The following is an 18358-nucleotide window of genomic DNA, read 5'->3' as shown; positions in this document are numbered from 1 at the left end:
CCTTGACTGCTCCTGTCCAGCGCATTTCCCTCCTGAGTTCAGGCAGGAGCCCCACAGGAGGGTCCCAGGACCTGGAGGATGAGGAAGTCCCTGTAGGCTTCCCAGGGGCCTGCAGAAGCTCAGCCTGAGACACAGCTGAGCTGCAGTACATTCCTGAGTGCTGTGACGTTCACACAGGGACCACAGACTGTTCCAGGATTAACGGGGAAATTGAGATTGGGCATAAACTCTGGAAAGTGAATGCAGAACACCCACAGTTTAAAATAAGATGGTTGGTTCAGTTCAGCACACAGGCTACTTTGACAGGAGGAGAGGGATGACTTAAACAATTGAGGTTACAAAAATCAAGACTCTGGCTTGACTTTCTCTGGGTTTGAAGGGAAAACTAAAATTGTCCTAAAGTCAGAAGTACCCTGAAAACGCTGTGCTTCGAGAATTGAAAACACTTCTGAGCTCCCCCTATAGTCCCACATCTCTGATCCTGGTGACCACTGTAATTGTTCCCGAACCAGAATTCATTCATATAGGACTTCTTCCTTGCACATCGAACTTTACATCAGTGAAGTCAGTGGAAGAAATAGAATCATAAAAGTAGAATTGTTTTCTAAACAGCTACTGGAGAGGAAACCCCAATTCCCCGACAGGAAACAAGGGCTTCCTCTCCCTCTGCACCTGTGCAGGACCAGAATCTGGGCTCAGTGTGTCCTGTGCGCCCCCTGGTGGAGCCGCGCGCCCCTGCAGGGAGGTTTGTGTTTGGGCTCAGCCTGAGGGCCCCTCACTGTGTCTCTCGCACAGAAATAGGTGACCGTGTCCGCGGCTGTCAGACTGGTCATTTGCAGATCCACTATACTCTGGGCGTTGTCGCTGGAGATGGTGAATCGGCCATTCACCCAGGTCGCATAGTATGTGCTACCATCACCAGTATAAATGTACCCAATCCACTCCAGCCCCTTCCCTGGAGCCTGGCGGACCCAGCACATGTAGTAGCTACTGAAGTCGAATCCAGAGCCTTTGCAGGAGAGTTTCAGGGATCCCCCAGGCTTGACCAGGCCTCCTCCGGACTCCTCCAGCTGCTCCTGACACTGGACACCTGCAAACACAGAAGTGCTGGTCAGGACACTGTCACTCACACTCTCTGTGTCTCTCACTCACGTCCTCTCCCAGACTCAGTGCCCCACGTTCTCCATCATTACCTTTGAGCACAGCGACCAGGAGAACCCAGTGCAGCCCAGTCTCCATGGTGAGCGTCTGTGTTCAGTGCGATCACTGAGTGGGACACGTGGGAGTCCTGTGGCTGGAGCTCCTGTGCCAGAGCTGCAGGGTGAGGGCTGGGCTGGTTTTCATGGGCAGAGGGAGGCCCTATTTGCATGTGCTGCTCCTATATAGCCAGCCATGGGGTCAGAAGCCTCAGAAAGAACAGTTCCCACACTGATGATGTCCTGGGGCAGTCTGTCAGTGCACACTTATGGGATGAGTGATAGCTTTTGTGCTCTCATTGCACACTGAACCCTGTCTTAGTCTTTTTATGTGAATGTGCCCACAAAGTGTATTTATGAGTTCCCTTAGCTCTTGGTCCATATCAACGTTACAGGAGAAATCATCAGTAGACTCTGGATGTGTCCCCACTCCAGTGTGCTAACAGGAGTCCCCAGCACCTGGATCTGCCCCCTCACCACAGGACTCAGCTGCTCCCCCTGTCCACCCTAAGCACTCACGGGGGCTTCCTGGGGAGGTCTGCAGAACTCCCTGCCAGCAGCAGAACATGGAGCACCTTTGCCGGATTCAGTTTTTGACAGAGAGATGCACAGGGGACCAGGTTTCACGTAGGTGCATCTTAGTGTGGTGTTCCACGTGCCGGTGTCTGTTGTCTGCTCTTGGAATTTCTCTGTTGGTCAGTTTTGCTTCAGTGGGCAATGCTTTTGAGCTGTGATAGAATCAGAGGCAGCCACACATGTTTAAAGTGTGACTGTGGTCAGTGCAACTCACCTGTGCCTCTCTCACTCCTCATCACACAAATACCAAGAGCAAATATCTCATCCAATGGTGCTGCCCACCGCTCCTGTGTCACCCAGACCCGGCCCACCTCCTCCAGTCACATTAAGGCCTGAGCCACTTTGGGCTCCTTCACAATAGATTCATACAGTTCAGCCCTGAGCAACATGCAGTTTTCAGGGGCCAAAATCAAAGACCCTGAGTTTGCAGGTCCTGGGGGCCCAAGTGGATGAGTGTTTCTTAGTTTTTAACCAAACTATCTGAAAATCTGATAAGAATGAAATTCAAAGTAAAGTAGATTAGGTATATCATATTTGTCACAACTGTGTAGTACATTAGTCTTAACTGTGTTATCAAATATCATGGACATAAAGGAAATAATAAATTGAACGTTGCACTGTTTTAGATGTGCACATCACCCAAGGGAGTGCTGTGTCTCATATGTGACTCTGGCTCCCAATACCAGATTCCTGCTCCTGCAGCCACAGGAACTAGACGTTTAGGGGAGGATATTTGGACCCTGTCACTCTTGTGGATGCGCCTGATTGTTGTCCTGAAACTGGGCGAGGCTGGGAAGCAGACCTGGCCACAGTGACATTTGGTAAAGTGCAGTGAGCGGGAGTGTCTATCTCTTTAACTTTCTGACTCAGGTGTGATTAACTGAGAGTTAAACCTTGAGTTACTGAAGGCTCTCTCAGGGTCCTAGTGCCTTCAATGCAGGCAGAACCCTCATGGCCTTGTCCCCTCCCTAGAGCCCTCTCTCAATGGGATCACTGGGTGGTGAGGTCCCTACATGCATGATGGGTGGCTCTGTGCATCAAGTATGGAGGGTAAGTTCCACCTAACATGCAGCCTGCAGCTGCTCAGTTGGGAGAGACCACACTCACATATCAAGCAGTGCTGGCTCTGCTCACGGCTCTGCAAGAAGAGCATCCTCAGCCTCAATACCCCAGACCCTGCTCCTCTGTGTCCACTGTGTGAGAAAGTGATTCACCTGCAGGAGGAAACCATCATGACCAATGTCCTGGTGGGATCCTGAAGAAAATGTGAGCGAGCAGAGGCCACCCCAGACACTGTGCCAGCACTGATCCCCCAAGACACAGAAGTCTGCATCTTCAGGGGATGGCTCCACCCCCAAGCTGAGGACTGGGGAGGAGAACCATGGCACATGGAGAAGTGACAGTCGGGGAAAGGGTCCAGCAGCTGAGGGAGAGGACATCGTGGCCAGAGTGGGCTCTACCTGTGCAGGAGGGTAAGGACAGGTGGAAGGGCCACACAGCTGGAGCCCCAAAGCCTGTAGCAGAACACTGAGTCAGGAGGTCTGATCAGGTCTCCTTGCCCCTCAAACTCCACACTGACCACCACTGAGTAAAACTAGCACAGGTGCCTGGGAGACGTGGAATAGCATTGTCTCTGGGGAGTGCATCCAGTGACGACTCCACGCCATGAGTGGATTTAATGTCAGGGCCTCATGGAGGGAGCTGAGGTCTCCAGTGCCCTAAACAGGACCACACGGAATGCTGGGAGCAGCCTGCTGGGGGTGGATGTGGTTTGTCCTCACAGCATCAGTGCTGAGCATGGCCCCAACATGATAGCACTGACAGGGGGTGCACGGTCTGGATGTTTACATAAAAAGCATGGAATAACCAGGATCTGATGTTGAATGTAAAGTCCTCGTAAAACTACTGAAGGAAACATAGGGCAAAATCTCCCTGATGTTGGTCTGGCCATGATTTCCCTTTCAGGTCTTCAAATTTCAAGCAACCTAAGAAAATATTTTCAGATGCTGCTGCATAAACTACAGAGCTTCTGCATTACAAACAGACTGACTGACAAGTGAGCAGCCTACACACAGATTGGAAGTAACTATTCTTGTATCAAATGTATGATCAGTAGCCTGTATCCAAAAGGAATAAAAAGGAACTATCTGTATGAGCCGTGTTTGGAACTGGTCCTGAGTCTTCTGCAGTCTCAAAATAACTGTGCTACACAATTGGCTTCTTCACCCTGAACAACAGGTTCTGCATCATCAGGCCTACAATGGGTATAGAAGCAAACCTCTCTGATATGTGTGTGGCTCAATGTTGCTACGGATTCATTCTGGTGGGGGCAAGAGGCGCAGAGTCACCACACAGACCCCGGGAATTGGGTGAATGCAGGCCAGAGGCAAGCAGCCTGCAGACTCATTTATTTCAGTTGGTACAGCAGCTTATATAGCTGAGGCAGCCAATCCGGTCAAGGGGCTGTTTATGCCTAGCCAATCACAGCCTGTTGCCAGGCAGTATCTGAAGCCATCCAATCACAGCCTGTTGCCAGGCAGGCTCTGTTGCCAGGTGGCATCGAAGCCATCCCTGAGTAACTGATGCTCGCTTGCCAGCAGCCATCTTGGCATGGCCTTCTCATTCCACCACAGCATGTCCCAAAGGTGTTGTGTTGTAGATGTGCTCCCAGGGTGACCATGGAGAAGTGCTGGGTGCTCTGGGAGTGAAGCCTAGTGGGATTTGTTCATTCTGGGGAATCTGCTCCTGGAGATCACAGTAGATCTCCTGGATCCCCAGCTTCTGAATAGAGCACAGTGTTACTAGAGTCAGCCCTGGTCTCGTCTGACGTCCTGTGTGGGGATGGGGTCGCTCCCATCTGTGTTCACAGTATTAGGATGCCTGATGACTGCCATGATGTTCAAATATTATGATGCCTGATGGCACAACATTCTCACTGTCTGATCCTGGACTTCTAGCCTCTACAGCTATGAGCTAATAAACTTTTTTGCTCCATACACCTCCTATCTGGAGCCAATAAGCAGCATAAAACATTGATGAGCCCCACACTAGCCACTCCTCTGTTCCTACCTCAAACAAAGACTCACCGGTATCTCCAGATTTAGTTGGAACCACTCAGAATTCCAAATACCTGTCTGTTTCCTGACCCAGCTGAAGCTTTTGTAGCTATCTGGGAAGTAATCAGGAGTTAGAAGATCACTGTCATTCTTAGTATCTTTGTGGGAAAATATGTTAATATAAATTTTAAAATAAGTGATATAAATTTTTAAAAGAAGATATGAAAGTAAACAAGCAAAATGCTACAAATCTGGGATCATCATGCATGTACATGTTAGAAGTACAATGAGACATCCCATCCCTCCTGTTAGAATGAGAATTATCAGACAAAGCAGAGCTGACAATTCTTTTGGAGGAAGCAAGAAATGACAACACTGGTACAAGGCTTGAGTCAGGTAAATTAGTAAAACCATTATGGAAAATCTTCAAAAACTGAGAAATAGGATTATCACAGGATCCTCAAACACCACTTCTGGGTAGCAGGAATATGTAATCCCATGGAGGTGTCCACAGGATCCGCAGTCACTGTGGGAAACACATCTGCAGTTCCATGTTCAATTAAGAAGCGCCATTACCAAGAGTTCACACATATAATCCAGCGAAATTTTCATAGAAGAAAGAATGGATAATGGAACCAATGGAAAAATTATAAATTAACAGGAAGTTTACATGGCAGTAAAGTGGAGGAAATTCTGTTATTTTTACAACTTGGATGATCCTGGAGTATAATGTCCAAGGATAATGTGTCAGGATAAATATACTCTGCTAACCATCCAGGCCAAGAAGACAAATAATATGTGATGCTGTTACGTGGGATAAAAGGATGAACTCACAGAGGCAGAAGTACAATGTAGAAGACGAAAGACTGAGCATGGGAGGAACAGAGGAGACACTGGAGCAAGGTTCGAGCTTCAGTACGACAGGATCCACACTTTGAGTGATCCACTGTACAGCATGGTGACAGCAGTTAAGGGAATATTGTGGGATCAGCGATGTGGTGCAGCGGGTTAAAGTGCTGGTCTGAAGTGCCGGCATCCCATGTGGGCGCTGATTCTAGTCCTGGCTGGTCCTCTTCCAATCCAGCTCTCTGCTATGGCCCGGGAAAGCAGTAGAAGAGGACGAAGTCCTTGGGACCCTGTACCCATGCGTGGGACCTGGAAGAAGCTCTTGGCTCCTGGCTTCAGATGGGCGCAACTCAAGCAGTTGCGGCAATCTGGGGAGTGAACCAGTAGATGGAAGAACTCTCTGTCTCTACCTCTTTCTGTAACTCTGTCTTTCAAATGAATAAAATAAGTCTTTACAAAAAGAGAGAGAGAATATTGTGTTTATGGAATTCCAAAACAGGAGAAAATTGACATTCTACCATGGAAACGTGTAGTTTTTGTGATGAGCATGTCAATAACTCTGACTTCATATTTCCAATCAATTTTTTTATCATTTTGATACATTCATTTTATCAACACATATCATTGTATATCATATGTTTATGTTCAGTTATTATTTATCAAACATTAATGAGTATGAAATAACAAAAAAGGCCAATTGCCGATTCAGTTCTCTGAATACTGGTGTTGTGCTTTCCAATGTTTTATGGAGAGGATAAATAAAGGCAGTGTACTCAAGGCTTGGCAGCTGGAACCCAGGAGCATGGAACTGCATCAGTGTTCCCTCCTTGGTGATGGGGCCTCATAACATCCACCATCTACTGTCTTCCAGGATGCATTGTCAGTTACAAGTGTGGGAAAGTGTGCAAATGAAATTTGACCAGAATTCTTATGCAGGCTGTGTGTTTCCCTCTCTAAATAGATGAAAGAATAAAAGTGGATTGATGTTGCAGGTCAGCATAGGCATGGAGTGAAGAGCAGAGACTTGGACACATGGTCTCTGGGTTTGGCTCTTCCTGCAGCTGTGGTTCAGCCTCAGGACACTGGTCATCATGCTGGAGCCACAGACACAGCTCCCCGTGATGTGGACTCCAGCCCCAGAGTGCACAGCCACTGTGTGTCCCACTGTCTGCTCTCCCTGAACCACAGCAGGTGCAGGGGGTCCCATGACACTGGAGCAGAACCAGATCAGCTGGAAGTGCACACCCAACACTTTCCATTCAGTTATGACCTTGACTGCTCCTGTCCAGCGCATTTCCCTCCTGAGTTCAGGCAGGAGCCCCACAGGAGGGTCCCAGGACCTGGAGGATGAGGAAGTCCCTGTAGGCTTCCCAGGGGCCTGCAGAAGCTCAGCCTGAGACACAGCTGAGCTGCAGTACATTCCTGAGAGCTGTGACATTCACACAGGGGCCACTGACTGTTCCAGGATCAAAGGGGAAATGGAGTTGTGGGAACAATCTGCAAAAAGTGAGTCTGGATCACCCACAGATTTAAAAAAATGTAGGTTCAGTTCGGTAAACATGCTTGTTTTGACGGGAGGAGAGGGATGACTTAGGTAGTTGAGGTTTACCAGAACAAAGACCCCAGCTCTACTGTCCCTGGTTTTAAAGGGAAAACTAAAATTGTCCTAAAGTTGGCAGTGCCCTGAGGGCGCTGTCCAGAGTCAGGTTGGAAAAGAATCAACAGGGGCCTCAGAGATTCCCAGGATCTCGGCTCCTGGTGACTGCTGTCCTTGTTTATGAACCGAATTTGTTCATTAAGGACATCTTACTTCACATCAAACTTCCTCACCGTCACTGAAGTCATCGGTAGGGTCAGAATCACAAGAGTAGAACTAATTCCTCAAATGCGTTAGAGGAGAGGAAACCCCAATTCTCTGACAGGAAACCAGGGCTTCATCTCCCTCTGCGCCTATGCATGACCAGAATCTGCGCTCAATGCGTCTTGTGCGCCCCCTGGTGGAGCCGCGCGCCCCTGCAGGGAGGTTTGTGTCTGGGCCCAGCCTGAGGGCCCCTCGCTGTGTCTCTCGCACAGTAATAAGTGGCCGTGTCCGCGGCTGTCAGACTGTTCAGTTGTAGGCAAACTGTGTTCTGGGCGTTGTCGCTGGAGATGGTGAATCGGCCATTCACCCAGCTCGCGTAGTCTGTGCTACCATCACCAGTATAAATGCATCCGATCCACTCCAGCCCCTTCCCTGGAGCCTGGCGGACCCAGCACATCCAGTAGCTACTGAGGGTGAATCCAGAGGCTTTGCAGCAGAATTTCAGGGTTTCCCCAGGCTTGACCAGGCCTCCTCCGGACTCCACTAGCTGCTGACACTGGACACCTGCAAACACAGACATCCTGGTCAGGAAACTGTCACTCACACTCTCTGTGTCTCTCACTCACGTCCTCTCCCAGACTCAGTGCCCGCGTTCTCCATCATTACCTTTGAGCACAGCGACCAGGAGAACCCAGCGCAGCCCAATCTCCATGGTGAGCGTCTGTGTTCAGTGCGATCACTGAGTGGACACCTGGGAGTCCTGTGGCTGGAGCTCCTGTGCCAGAGCTGCAGGGTGAGGGCTGGGCTGGTTTTCATGGGCAGAGGGAGGCCCTATTTGCATGTGCTGCTCCTATATAGCATGCATGGGATCAGACGCCTCAGACAGGAGAGTGCCCAGGGCAGATGTACATGTCCTGGGGGTGTAGGCTGATAGGATTCGGATCATATGAATTTTTATGTTTTATTGTTTTTTTATAACAGTTGAAGGCAATGACCTTGTTTCATTTTAATATGTGTGCACCCTTAATATCCAGTGTTAGCAATATCTGTCCTTCATTTTAAAAATAACAATTGTTTTATAACATCTATTGACATCTATATCATCTATATGAAAGATATTGTAATAATAATAGAGAGAGAAGGGGTGAGAGAAACAGAAGTGCAGTGATGGACAGAAAAGATGAAAATGGGAGATTTCTGCCTCTGGATTAACAGCCCCAAACTCCCCAAATGCCTACAACTTCTAGGATTTAGCCTTTCTAAAACCTGAGCCCAAAACTTTTTTTTTCAGTTTTTTTTAAATTAAACTTTTATTTAATGAATATAAATTTCCAAAGTACAGCTTACGGGTTACAATGGCTTCTCCTTCCCAAAACTTCCCTTCCACCCACAATCCCTCCCTTTCCCGCTCCCTCTCCTCTTCCAATCACATCATGATTCATTTTCAATTCTCTTTATATACAGAAGATCAGTTTAGTATATATTAGGTAACGATTTCAACAGTTTGCCCCCATATAGCAACACAAAGTGAAAAAAAATACTGTTAGAGTACTAGTTATAGCATTAAATAAGAGTGTACAGCACATTAAAGACAGAGATCCTACATAATATTTTTTTAAAAAATTAATTAATTTTCTATGCAATTTCCAATTTAACACCAGGTTTTTTTTTCATTTCCAATTATCTTTATATACAGAAGTTCAATTCAGTATATAATTAGTAAAGATCTCATCAGTTTGTACCCACGCAGAAACACAAAGTGTAAAAATACTGTTTCAGTACTAGTTATAGCATCACTGCACATTAGACAACACATTAAGGACATATCTCACATGGAATGTAAGTACACAGTGACTTCTGTTGCTGACTTAACAATTTGACACTCCTGTTCATGGCGTCAGTAATCTCCCTAGGCTCTAGTCATGAGTTGCCAGGGCTATGGAAGCCTTTAGAGTTCGCTGACTTTGATCTTATTCCGATAGGGTCATAGTCAAAGTGGAAGTGCTCTCCTCCCTTCAGAGAAAGGTACCTCCTTCTTTGATGGCCCTGTTCTTTCCAATGGGATCTCACTCACAGAGATCTTTCATTTGGGTCTTCTTTTTTTTTTCTTTTCCATGGTATCTTGGCTTTCCATGCCTACAATACTCTCATGGGCTCTTTGTAGGGGCTCTATCACTGTAGCATTATCTGTAGTTTACCATGACGTGTTATCAGGAAAAAGTGTGGGAAGCCTTCAGGCTGGGCTCCAGAAGCACTCTGATGGGAACACGGGTGTCCCTAGTGGGGACTTTGCCAATTTTGTCCTAATACCTGCCAGCCACTTTTAAACAGATGAAAGACTGCAAGTGGATTCATTTAAGGATACTATGTTTTGTTTCCTTCTTCAGCCATTGCCTTAGCTTAAAACTGTTCATTAACACAAAGCACTGTACATGTCAGTGGGTGCAGTGTGCTATTGGAATCTATGTGTTGTAGAAATGGGCACAGATCTACTCAGTGTCATGCACATTTCCACCCTCTTTCCTTCACTCTGTGTTGGGAGGTCTGGAGACATCAGTTCTAGTCATTCATGCAACTTGTCGAGGGTTGTAGTGAACTGAGTCAGCCCGCTGTGGGATGCGGGAATTATTCCTCCCTTTGAGTGGTGCTTTGTGCCCTGGTAGCAGCCGTCCCCTGATGCCCCGTCTTCCCTGTGTCTAGTAATCATGACTCAGTTCAGGTCAAGCACTGGGTAGAAGTCACTGTGTCACAATTCACCCGCAGTCCTGGGTTCAGGTAATGCAGCTGTGTTCACAATAGTTAAGCCTACAATAAAGCAAGTGTGCACAAAACAGTGAATGCATTCTGTTACATTTGACATGGAATATTATTCAGTATTAAGAAGGAGGTCGTACCAATAGGAAATCATGGGTCAGCCTGGAGCATAATATGCTAACAGAAATAATCCAGGTACATGTGGACACATAGTATGTGACATTAGTTATATATGCAGTCCACAAGCTTGAGCTCACAGAGGTAGGAAGTGCAATGGAGATCACTGTCTACCATGACCCAAGTGTTTGTCCCTTCCAGCCCTGTGGGAAACGGGAGGAAGTTCCATTCTCCTGGCTTCATGCTTGCGCAGCCCCAACATTGTAGCCATTCAGGAAGTGAATCAACGGATTGAAGATTCTCTCTCTATCTGTTGGTCTCTTCCTCTCTTGCTATAACACTGCCTTTCAAATAAAATAGATACTTAAAATAAATTGAAGATTAATTATACATATGATTAGGAGCCTATTTCCTAATGTTGAATGAACTCAAGCAACTGAATCCCAAGGGAAGAAATCTAATGTTTAAATGCAGTGACTGACAAGGTGGTGACAGGAGCAGCACTGGAGTTAGCCTGTGGGATTCCTGCCTCCTGTATCAGGATGCTTAGTGCTGTGTCCTAGTTTGGTTCCAGTTCCAGATTCCTGCCTAAGCACACTCTGGGAGGCCATAGGTGAAGTTCCAAGTACTGCATTGTGGAGCCCTGGACAGAATTCCAAGCACCTGGCTGTCGGCTGACCCAGCTGAAACTTTTGTAGCCATCTGGGAAGTGACCAGGAATTAGAAGACCAATGTCAGTCTCAGTCTCTTTTTGGACACATACATACATACAAATTTTAAAATAAGTGAAATAATATCTATAAACTTTTAAAGAAGTTATATAAAGGGAAACATACAAGATGCTGTAAACCTGGGAACAGCTTGCATATCCCTGTTAGAAGCACAATGAGACATCCCATCCCTCCTGTTAGAATGAGAATTATCAGACAATCCAAGGCTGACAATTCTTGGGGAGGAAGAGTGAGACGACAACCCTGGGACAAGGCTGGGGTCAGGAAAATTAGTAAAAACGTCATGGAAAATCATCAAAAACTGACAAGTACAATTAACACAGGATCCGCAAACACCATTTCTGGGTAGAAGGAATGTGATATCCCATGGAGGTGTCCACTGGATCCACAGTCACTGTGGCAAAGCCATCTGCAGTTCCATGTTCAATCAAAGCAGCGTCATTCTCAATAGTTCACACATATAATCCATGAAGTTTTCATGGAAGAAAGAATCAATAATGGAACAAATGTACAAAGTTACATTTTAACAGGAGTTTATTTGGCAGTAAAGTGGAAGAAATTCTATATTTTGGACAACTTGGATGATCCTAGAGGATAATGTCCAAGGATAATGTGTCAGGATAAGTACACTCTGAAAACCATCAAGGACCAGAAGACAAATAATACGAGATGCTAGTGACATGAGATACAAAGGATGAACTCACAGAGGCAGGATACAATGGTGAAGGAAAAGTCTGAGCCAGGGAGGAACAGAGGAGAGGACAGATCAAGGTCAGAGTTTCAGCCTGACAGGATCAACAGGTTAAGTGATCTGTTGCACAGGATGGTGACAGCAGTTAAGGGAATATCTTGTCTATGGAATTCCAAAACAGGAGACAAATGCCATTGTACCATGGAAACATATGGATTTTTATGATGAGCTTCTCAATAAGTCTAACTTCCTAATTCCACTCAATTTGAAACATTCATTTTATCAGCACATATCATTGTGTATCATATGTTTATGTTCAGTTATTATTTATCAAACATTAATGAGTATGAAATAACAAAAATGGCCAATTGCAGATTCAGATCTCTGAATACTGGAGTTGTGTTTGCTCATGTTTTATGGAGATGATAAATAAAGGCAGTGTACTCAAGGCTTGGCAACTGGAACCCAGGAGCATGGAACTGCATCAGTGTTCCCTCCTTGGTGACGGGGCCTCATAACAGATCCATCATCTCCTATCTTCCAGGGTGCATTATCAGTACAAGCATGGGAAAGCGTGCAAATGGGTTCCATCCAGGACTCTCTATTCAGCTGGGTGTCTGTCTCTCTAAAACTGTTGGAAGACCACAAATGGATTGATGACACCAGGCAGCATAGCCACCAGGTGAAGAGCAAAGGACTTGGATACATGGTCTCTGGGTTTGGCTCTTCCTGCAGCTGTGGTTCAGCCTCAGGACACTGGTCATCATGCTGGAGCCACAGACACAGCTCCCTGTGATGTGGACTCCAGCCCCAGAGTGCACAGCCACTGTGTGTCCCACTGTCTGCTCTCCCTGAACCACAGCAGGTGCAGGGGGTCCCACGACACTGGAGCAGAACCAGAGCAGCTGGAAGTGCAAACCCAATACTTTCCACTCAGTTATGACCTTGACTGCTCCTGTCCAGTGCATTTCCCTGCTGAGCTCAGGCAGGAGCCCCACAGGAGGGTCCCAGGACCTGGAGGATGAGGAAGTCCCTGTAGGCTTCCCAGGGGCCTGCAGAAGCTCAGCCTGAGACACAGCTGAGCTGCAGTACATTCCTGAGTGCTGTGAGTTCACACAGGGGCCACAGTTTTAGTATTAAATGAAAATGCAGATTGGGTTTGAAGTCTGTGAAAGTGAAGACGGAACACCCACGTTTAAAATAAGTCGGTTAGTTCATTTAGCTGGGAGGGAATAATTAAATAATTCAGGTTAACAAATCAAGACTCTGGCTTGGCTGTCCCTGGTTCTAAAGGGAAAACTAAAATTATCCTAAAGTCGGCAGTGTCCTGAGGGCGCTGTCCTGAGTCAGACTGTATAACACTCACGAGGTCCTCAGATAGTCCCGCATCGCTGACCCTGGTGACCACCGTCATCGTTCATGAACCTGAATTTGTTCATAAAGGACTTGTCCCTATCACATCAAACTTTCACTAAGTCCGTGAAGTCAGTGGAAGGGACAGAATCATAAAAGTAGAACTCCTCCCTCAAACGTGCTACAGGACAGGAAACCCCAATTCCCTGACAGGAAACCAGGGCTTCCTCTCCACTGGATCTGGGTGTGGATCTGCATCTGCTCAGTGTGTCTTGTGCGCCCCCTGGTGGAGCCGCGCGCCCCTGCAGGGAGGTTTGTGTCTGGGCTCAGCCTGAGGGCCCCTCACTGTGCCTCCCGCACAGAAATAGGTGACCGTGTCCGCGGCTCTCAGACTGGTCATTTGCAGATCCACTATACTCTGGGCGTTGTCGCTGGAGATGGTGAATCGGCCATTCACCCAGCTCGCGTAGTCTGTGCTACCATAATCAGAATAAATGTACCCGATCCACTCCAGCCCCTTCCCTGGAGCCTGGCGGACCCAGCACATGTAGTAGCTACTGAAGTCTAACCCAGAGCCTTTGCAGGAGAGTGTCAGGGATCCCCCAGGCTTGACCAGGCCTCCTCCGGACTCCACCAGCTGCTCCTGACACTGGACACCTGCAAACACAGACATCCTGGTCAGGAAACTGTCACTCACACTCTCTGTGTCTCTCACTCATGTCACTCCAGACTCAGTTCCCGCGTTTTCCATCAATTACCTTTGAGCACAGCGACAAGGAGAACCCAGCGCAGCCCAATCTCCATGGTGAGCGTCTGTGTTCAGTGCGATCACTGAGTGGACACGTGGGAGTCCTGTGGCTGGAGCTCCTGTGCCAGAGCTGCAGGGTGAGGGCTGGGCTGGTTTTCATGGGCAGAGGGAGGCCCTATTTGCATGTGCTGCTCCTATATAGCATGCATGGGTTCAGATGCCTCAGACAGGACAGGGCCCTGGGTGGATGTGGGTGTCCTGAGTGTGTCTGTTGACATCATACGGAATGGGGCAATGGGAGTCCTTATGTGGTTGTGCCCTGATAAGTGCTTTGAATCTTTGTTTTCATGTGGCTGCACTACAATGTGGTTCATGGCTGATATCGGCTCCTTGTACACGTCAACACCGCTGGAACATCATTAATAGAATGAGTGTGAGCCACAGCTTAGGAGTTATGAGAGTTATCTCTGGTGTCTGGATCCGAGATCCACACAGGACTCACCTGCTCCTGCGTCCATCTCAGCACAGACTGGGACTCACAGTGATGCTTCCAGTGGGAGAACAAGGAGCCCATTTCCTATGTCCTGCTTTTGCCATTGACAATGTGCAGGGCACCAGGTGTCACACAGGTGCACAATGAAGAAAATGTGGCCATTTCTGGAGGAAGGAATGACATCTCTGGGGTCAGCTGCATCTGAGTCCTGAGGGATCTTTGGACACCCTCGAGTCTTTTCCCGTCTGAGTCTCAAAAGAGCTCTCAGCCGAATTCTCTGATGACGTCATCTGGGAGCCCGCTGAGAGCCCAGGGGCAGTGTAGAGCCGGTCAGGGGCTATGAATGCTGCAGTGTTTCACATCCATCCCCTCCCCTCCTGCACAGCTGGGCCCCTGAGGGGCAGAGCTGACCCCGTGGTCCTGTTCCCTTGGCTCCCTGTCCATTCTCTGCAGCTGTGCCCTGTCTCCCTTTTCACTTCCTCACCCTGAACTCACAGGTGGAGGTCCACGTGGTCCAAATCCCAGGTCAGGGATTAACCTGCAGCTCAGGGGTGGCTCAGGCTGTGGCTCTGAGAAATCCTGCTTGCACTTCCTCACTCATGTCTCCTGGGATCCCCGGACCCGCACTCATTTGCAAGCAGAGGTGGACGTTGGTAGTGCAAGGGGTCAGACTGATGGAAAACACTGGGTGTGGAGTGGTCTTGTTCACCCCACTCTGCTGGCCTTGTCTCCATCTCAGGGAGACCAGCAGGTGGGACAGCCCAGTGATGTCTGCACTAGAGTCCAGGTGTTTATGGACTGTGTCCCTGTGAGTCCAGCAGGATGATCCAACCCTGGAGCGGCATCGCTGCTGCCTGAAGGGCCTGCCCCAGAGACTGTGTGTCCAGAGACCCCGACTCCTTCCTCCTTGACTGCCCGCACCTGTTCTCAGCCATGCTCCTCCTTCTGTGGAAGAAAACTTGTTTCCTCTCTCTCAACTGTATCATCACCAGGAATGAACAATTTTTCTGCTCTTCACCAGGATAACTGCATCAACCCCATGTGTTTACAAAATGTTTCTACAAAAATGCAATTGTTATCTCATGTAGGATTCTTACAGAACCTAAAGAAATTCACTAAGCTGCTGTAGAGATGAGTATTTCTGAGTGGCTTCATCTAATCCTGGATACACAGGTGAGTCTTTGTTTCAGGTGGGAATAGAGGAGTAGCTAGTGTGTGGCTCTTCAACTATTTCATCCTGCCGGTTGGTTCCATAATGCAGTACCCAGAGAGGAGGTGAATGGAGCACAAAGGTTTATTGAGTTCACAGCTGTAGATGCTGGAAGTCCAAGATCAGACAGTGAGAATGTTGTGCCATCAGGAATCCTAATATTGTGAACATCATGGCAGTCATCAGGCAACCTAATATTGTGAACACGGATGGGAGGGACCCCATCCCCACACAGGGCTTCAGATGAGACCAGGGCTGACTCTGGTAGCACTGTGCTCTGTGCTGAAGCTGGGGACCCAGGAGATCTACTGTGATCTCCTCCATAGCAGATTCCCCAGAAATGGACAAATCCCACTAGGCCTCAACTCCCAGAGCTCCACCTCTTCTCCCATGATCACCCTGGGAGCACACCAACAAACACACAACTTTGGGGACACACTCAGCCACAGGCAGAGCAGAGAGGTTTGTTTCTACATCCATTCTGGTCCTGATGACGCAGAACCTGTCGTTCAGGATGAAGAAGCCAACTGTGTATCACAGTTATTTTGAGACTGCAGAAGACTCAGGACCAGTTCTAAACACGGCTCAGACAGCCAGTTCCTTCTTATTCCTTTGGGATACAGGCTACTGATCATACGTTCTGTATGTAAATAGTTACTTCCATCTGTGTGTAGGCTGCTCACTTCTCAGTCGGTCCACTGGCAATGCAGAAGCTCTGTTGTTTATGCAGCATCATCTGAAAATGTTTTCTTACATTGCCTGAAGTCTGGAGATAAAAGGGTATCAAGGCCACACTAATATCAGGGAGATTTTGCACTATGTTTCCTTCTAGTAGTTTTACAATGGACTTTGCAACTGGTGTCAGATTCTGGTTATTCCATGCTTTTTATGGGAACTTCAGAACATGCACCCCCTGTCAGTGCTATTACGTTGGGGTGAGGACAAACCACATCCACCCCCACAGGCTGCTCCCATTGTTGCATGTGGTCCTGTTCAGGGCACTGGAGACCTCAGCTTCCACCATGATGCCCTGACGTTGAATCCACTCATGGCGTGGAGTCGTCACTGGATGCACTCCCCAGAGACGATGCCATTCCACGTCTCCCAGGAACCTGTGCTAGTTTTACTCAGTGGTGGTCAGTGTGGGGGGTGCCGGGGACAAGGAGACCTGATCAGACCTCCTGACTCAGTGTTCTGCTGCAGGCAGGGGCTCCAGCTGTGTGGCCCTTCCACCTGTCCTTACCCTCCTGCAGAGGAAGAGCCCACCCCTCCACCATGTCCTCTCCCTCCTGCTGCTGGACCCTGTCCCCGACTGTCACTTCCCCACGTGCCATGGTTCTCCTCCCCAGTCCTCAGCTTGGGGGTGGAGCCATCCCCTGAAGGTGCAGACTTCTGTGTCTCGGGGGATCAGTGCTGGCGCAGTGTCTGGGGTGGCCTCTGCTCACTCACATTTTCTACAGGATCCCACCAGGACATTGGTCATGATGGTTTCCTCCTGCAGGTGAATCACTTTCTCATACAGTGGACACAGAGGAGCAGGGTCTGGGGTATTTAGGCTGAGGATGGTGTTCCTGCAGAGCCGTGAGCAGAGCCAGCACTGCTTGGTACGCGTGTGTGGTCTCTCCCAACTGAGCAGCTGCAGGCTGCATGTTAGGTGGAATTTCTCCTCCATACTCGACCACACAGAGCCTCCCATCATGCATGTAGGGACCTCACCACCCAGTGATCCCATTGAGAGGGGGCTCTAGGGATGAGAGAAGGCCATGAGGGTTTTGCCTGCATTGAAGGGAATACGACCCTTAGAGAGACCCTTTCGTAACTCAAGATTTAACTTTCAGTTATTCCCACCTGAGCCAGAGAGGCCAAAGAGAGAGAGATGCTCCTACTGCCTGTACTTTCCTAAAAGTCACTGTGCCAGGTCTGCTTCCCAGCCTTGCCCAGTTTCAGGACAACAATCAGGTGCATCCACAAGAGTGACAGGGCCCAAATATCCTCCCATAAACTTCTGGTCCTGGGACTGCAGGAGCAGGAATCTGATAATGGGCATCAGAGCCACATATGAGACCCTGGCTGCTTTGGGGATGGGCACATTTTAAACTTGCAATTTTCAATTTATTATTTCCTTTATTACTATAAAAGTTGATACACCATAAAGGCTAATGTAGTGCAAGTTGTAAAAATATCATATACTTACTCTGCTTTACTTCAGGTTTATTCTTATCACATTTTCAGATATTTTGGTTAAAAACTAAGAAACCCTCATTCTCCTGGGCCCTACAGGATCTGCAAACTCAGGACCTTCGCATTCTGCCCCCTGCATACCACATGTTGCTCAGGGCTGAACTAGATGAAATCTGTTGTGAAGGAGCCCAAAGGGGCTCAGGCCTTAATGTGACTGGAGGAGGTGGGCCGGTGGCTGGGTGACACAGGGCAGTGGGCAGCAGCAGTGGATGTGATATTTGCTCTTGGCGTAGGTGTGATGAGGAGTGAGAGGCACAGGTGAGTCGCACTCACCACGGGCACACTTTAAACATGTGCGGCTGCCTCTGTATCTATCACAGCTCGACAGCATTGCCCATGGAAGCAAAACTGACCAGCAGAGAAACTGTGAAGAGCAGACAGACAGACAGACACCGGCACGTGGAACACCACACTAAGATGCACCTGCGTGAAACCTGGTCCCATGTGCATCTCTCTGTCAAAAACAGAACCCAGCAAAAGAGCTCCTTGTTTGCTGCTGGCAGGGAGTTCTGCAGACCTCCCCAGGAAGCCCCCGTGAGTGCTGA

At 48.3% G+C, this 18358-nt stretch overlaps 3 gene segments (V, D, J or C); all 3 read right to left on the bottom strand.

Moving 5' to 3' along the window:
* Positions 1-695: 695 nt before the first annotated feature.
* On the bottom strand, positions 696-1239 carry LOC133751688 (immunoglobulin heavy variable 3-11-like). The segment is given in 2 exon segments: positions 696-1090; positions 1194-1239. Coding segments are annotated over 2 exon segments (441 nt in total).
* A 6408-nt stretch (positions 1240-7647) lies between these two features.
* Positions 7648-8246, bottom strand: LOC133751687 (immunoglobulin heavy variable 3-74-like). The segment is given in 2 exon segments: positions 7648-8039; positions 8142-8246. Coding segments are annotated over 2 exon segments (438 nt in total).
* Positions 8247-13383: 5137 nt separating this feature from the next.
* On the bottom strand, positions 13384-13925 carry LOC133751685 (immunoglobulin heavy variable 3-11-like). The segment is given in 2 exon segments: positions 13384-13778; positions 13880-13925. Coding segments are annotated over 2 exon segments (441 nt in total).
* Positions 13926-18358: the final 4433 nt, after the last annotated feature.

This window comes from Lepus europaeus, chromosome 22 (genome assembly GCF_033115175.1).
Source record: "Lepus europaeus isolate LE1 chromosome 22, mLepTim1.pri, whole genome shotgun sequence".
In the NCBI taxonomy this organism is placed as follows: Eukaryota; Metazoa; Chordata; class Mammalia; order Lagomorpha; family Leporidae; genus Lepus; species Lepus europaeus.
This window is presented reverse-complemented; position numbering and strand designations above follow the sequence as displayed.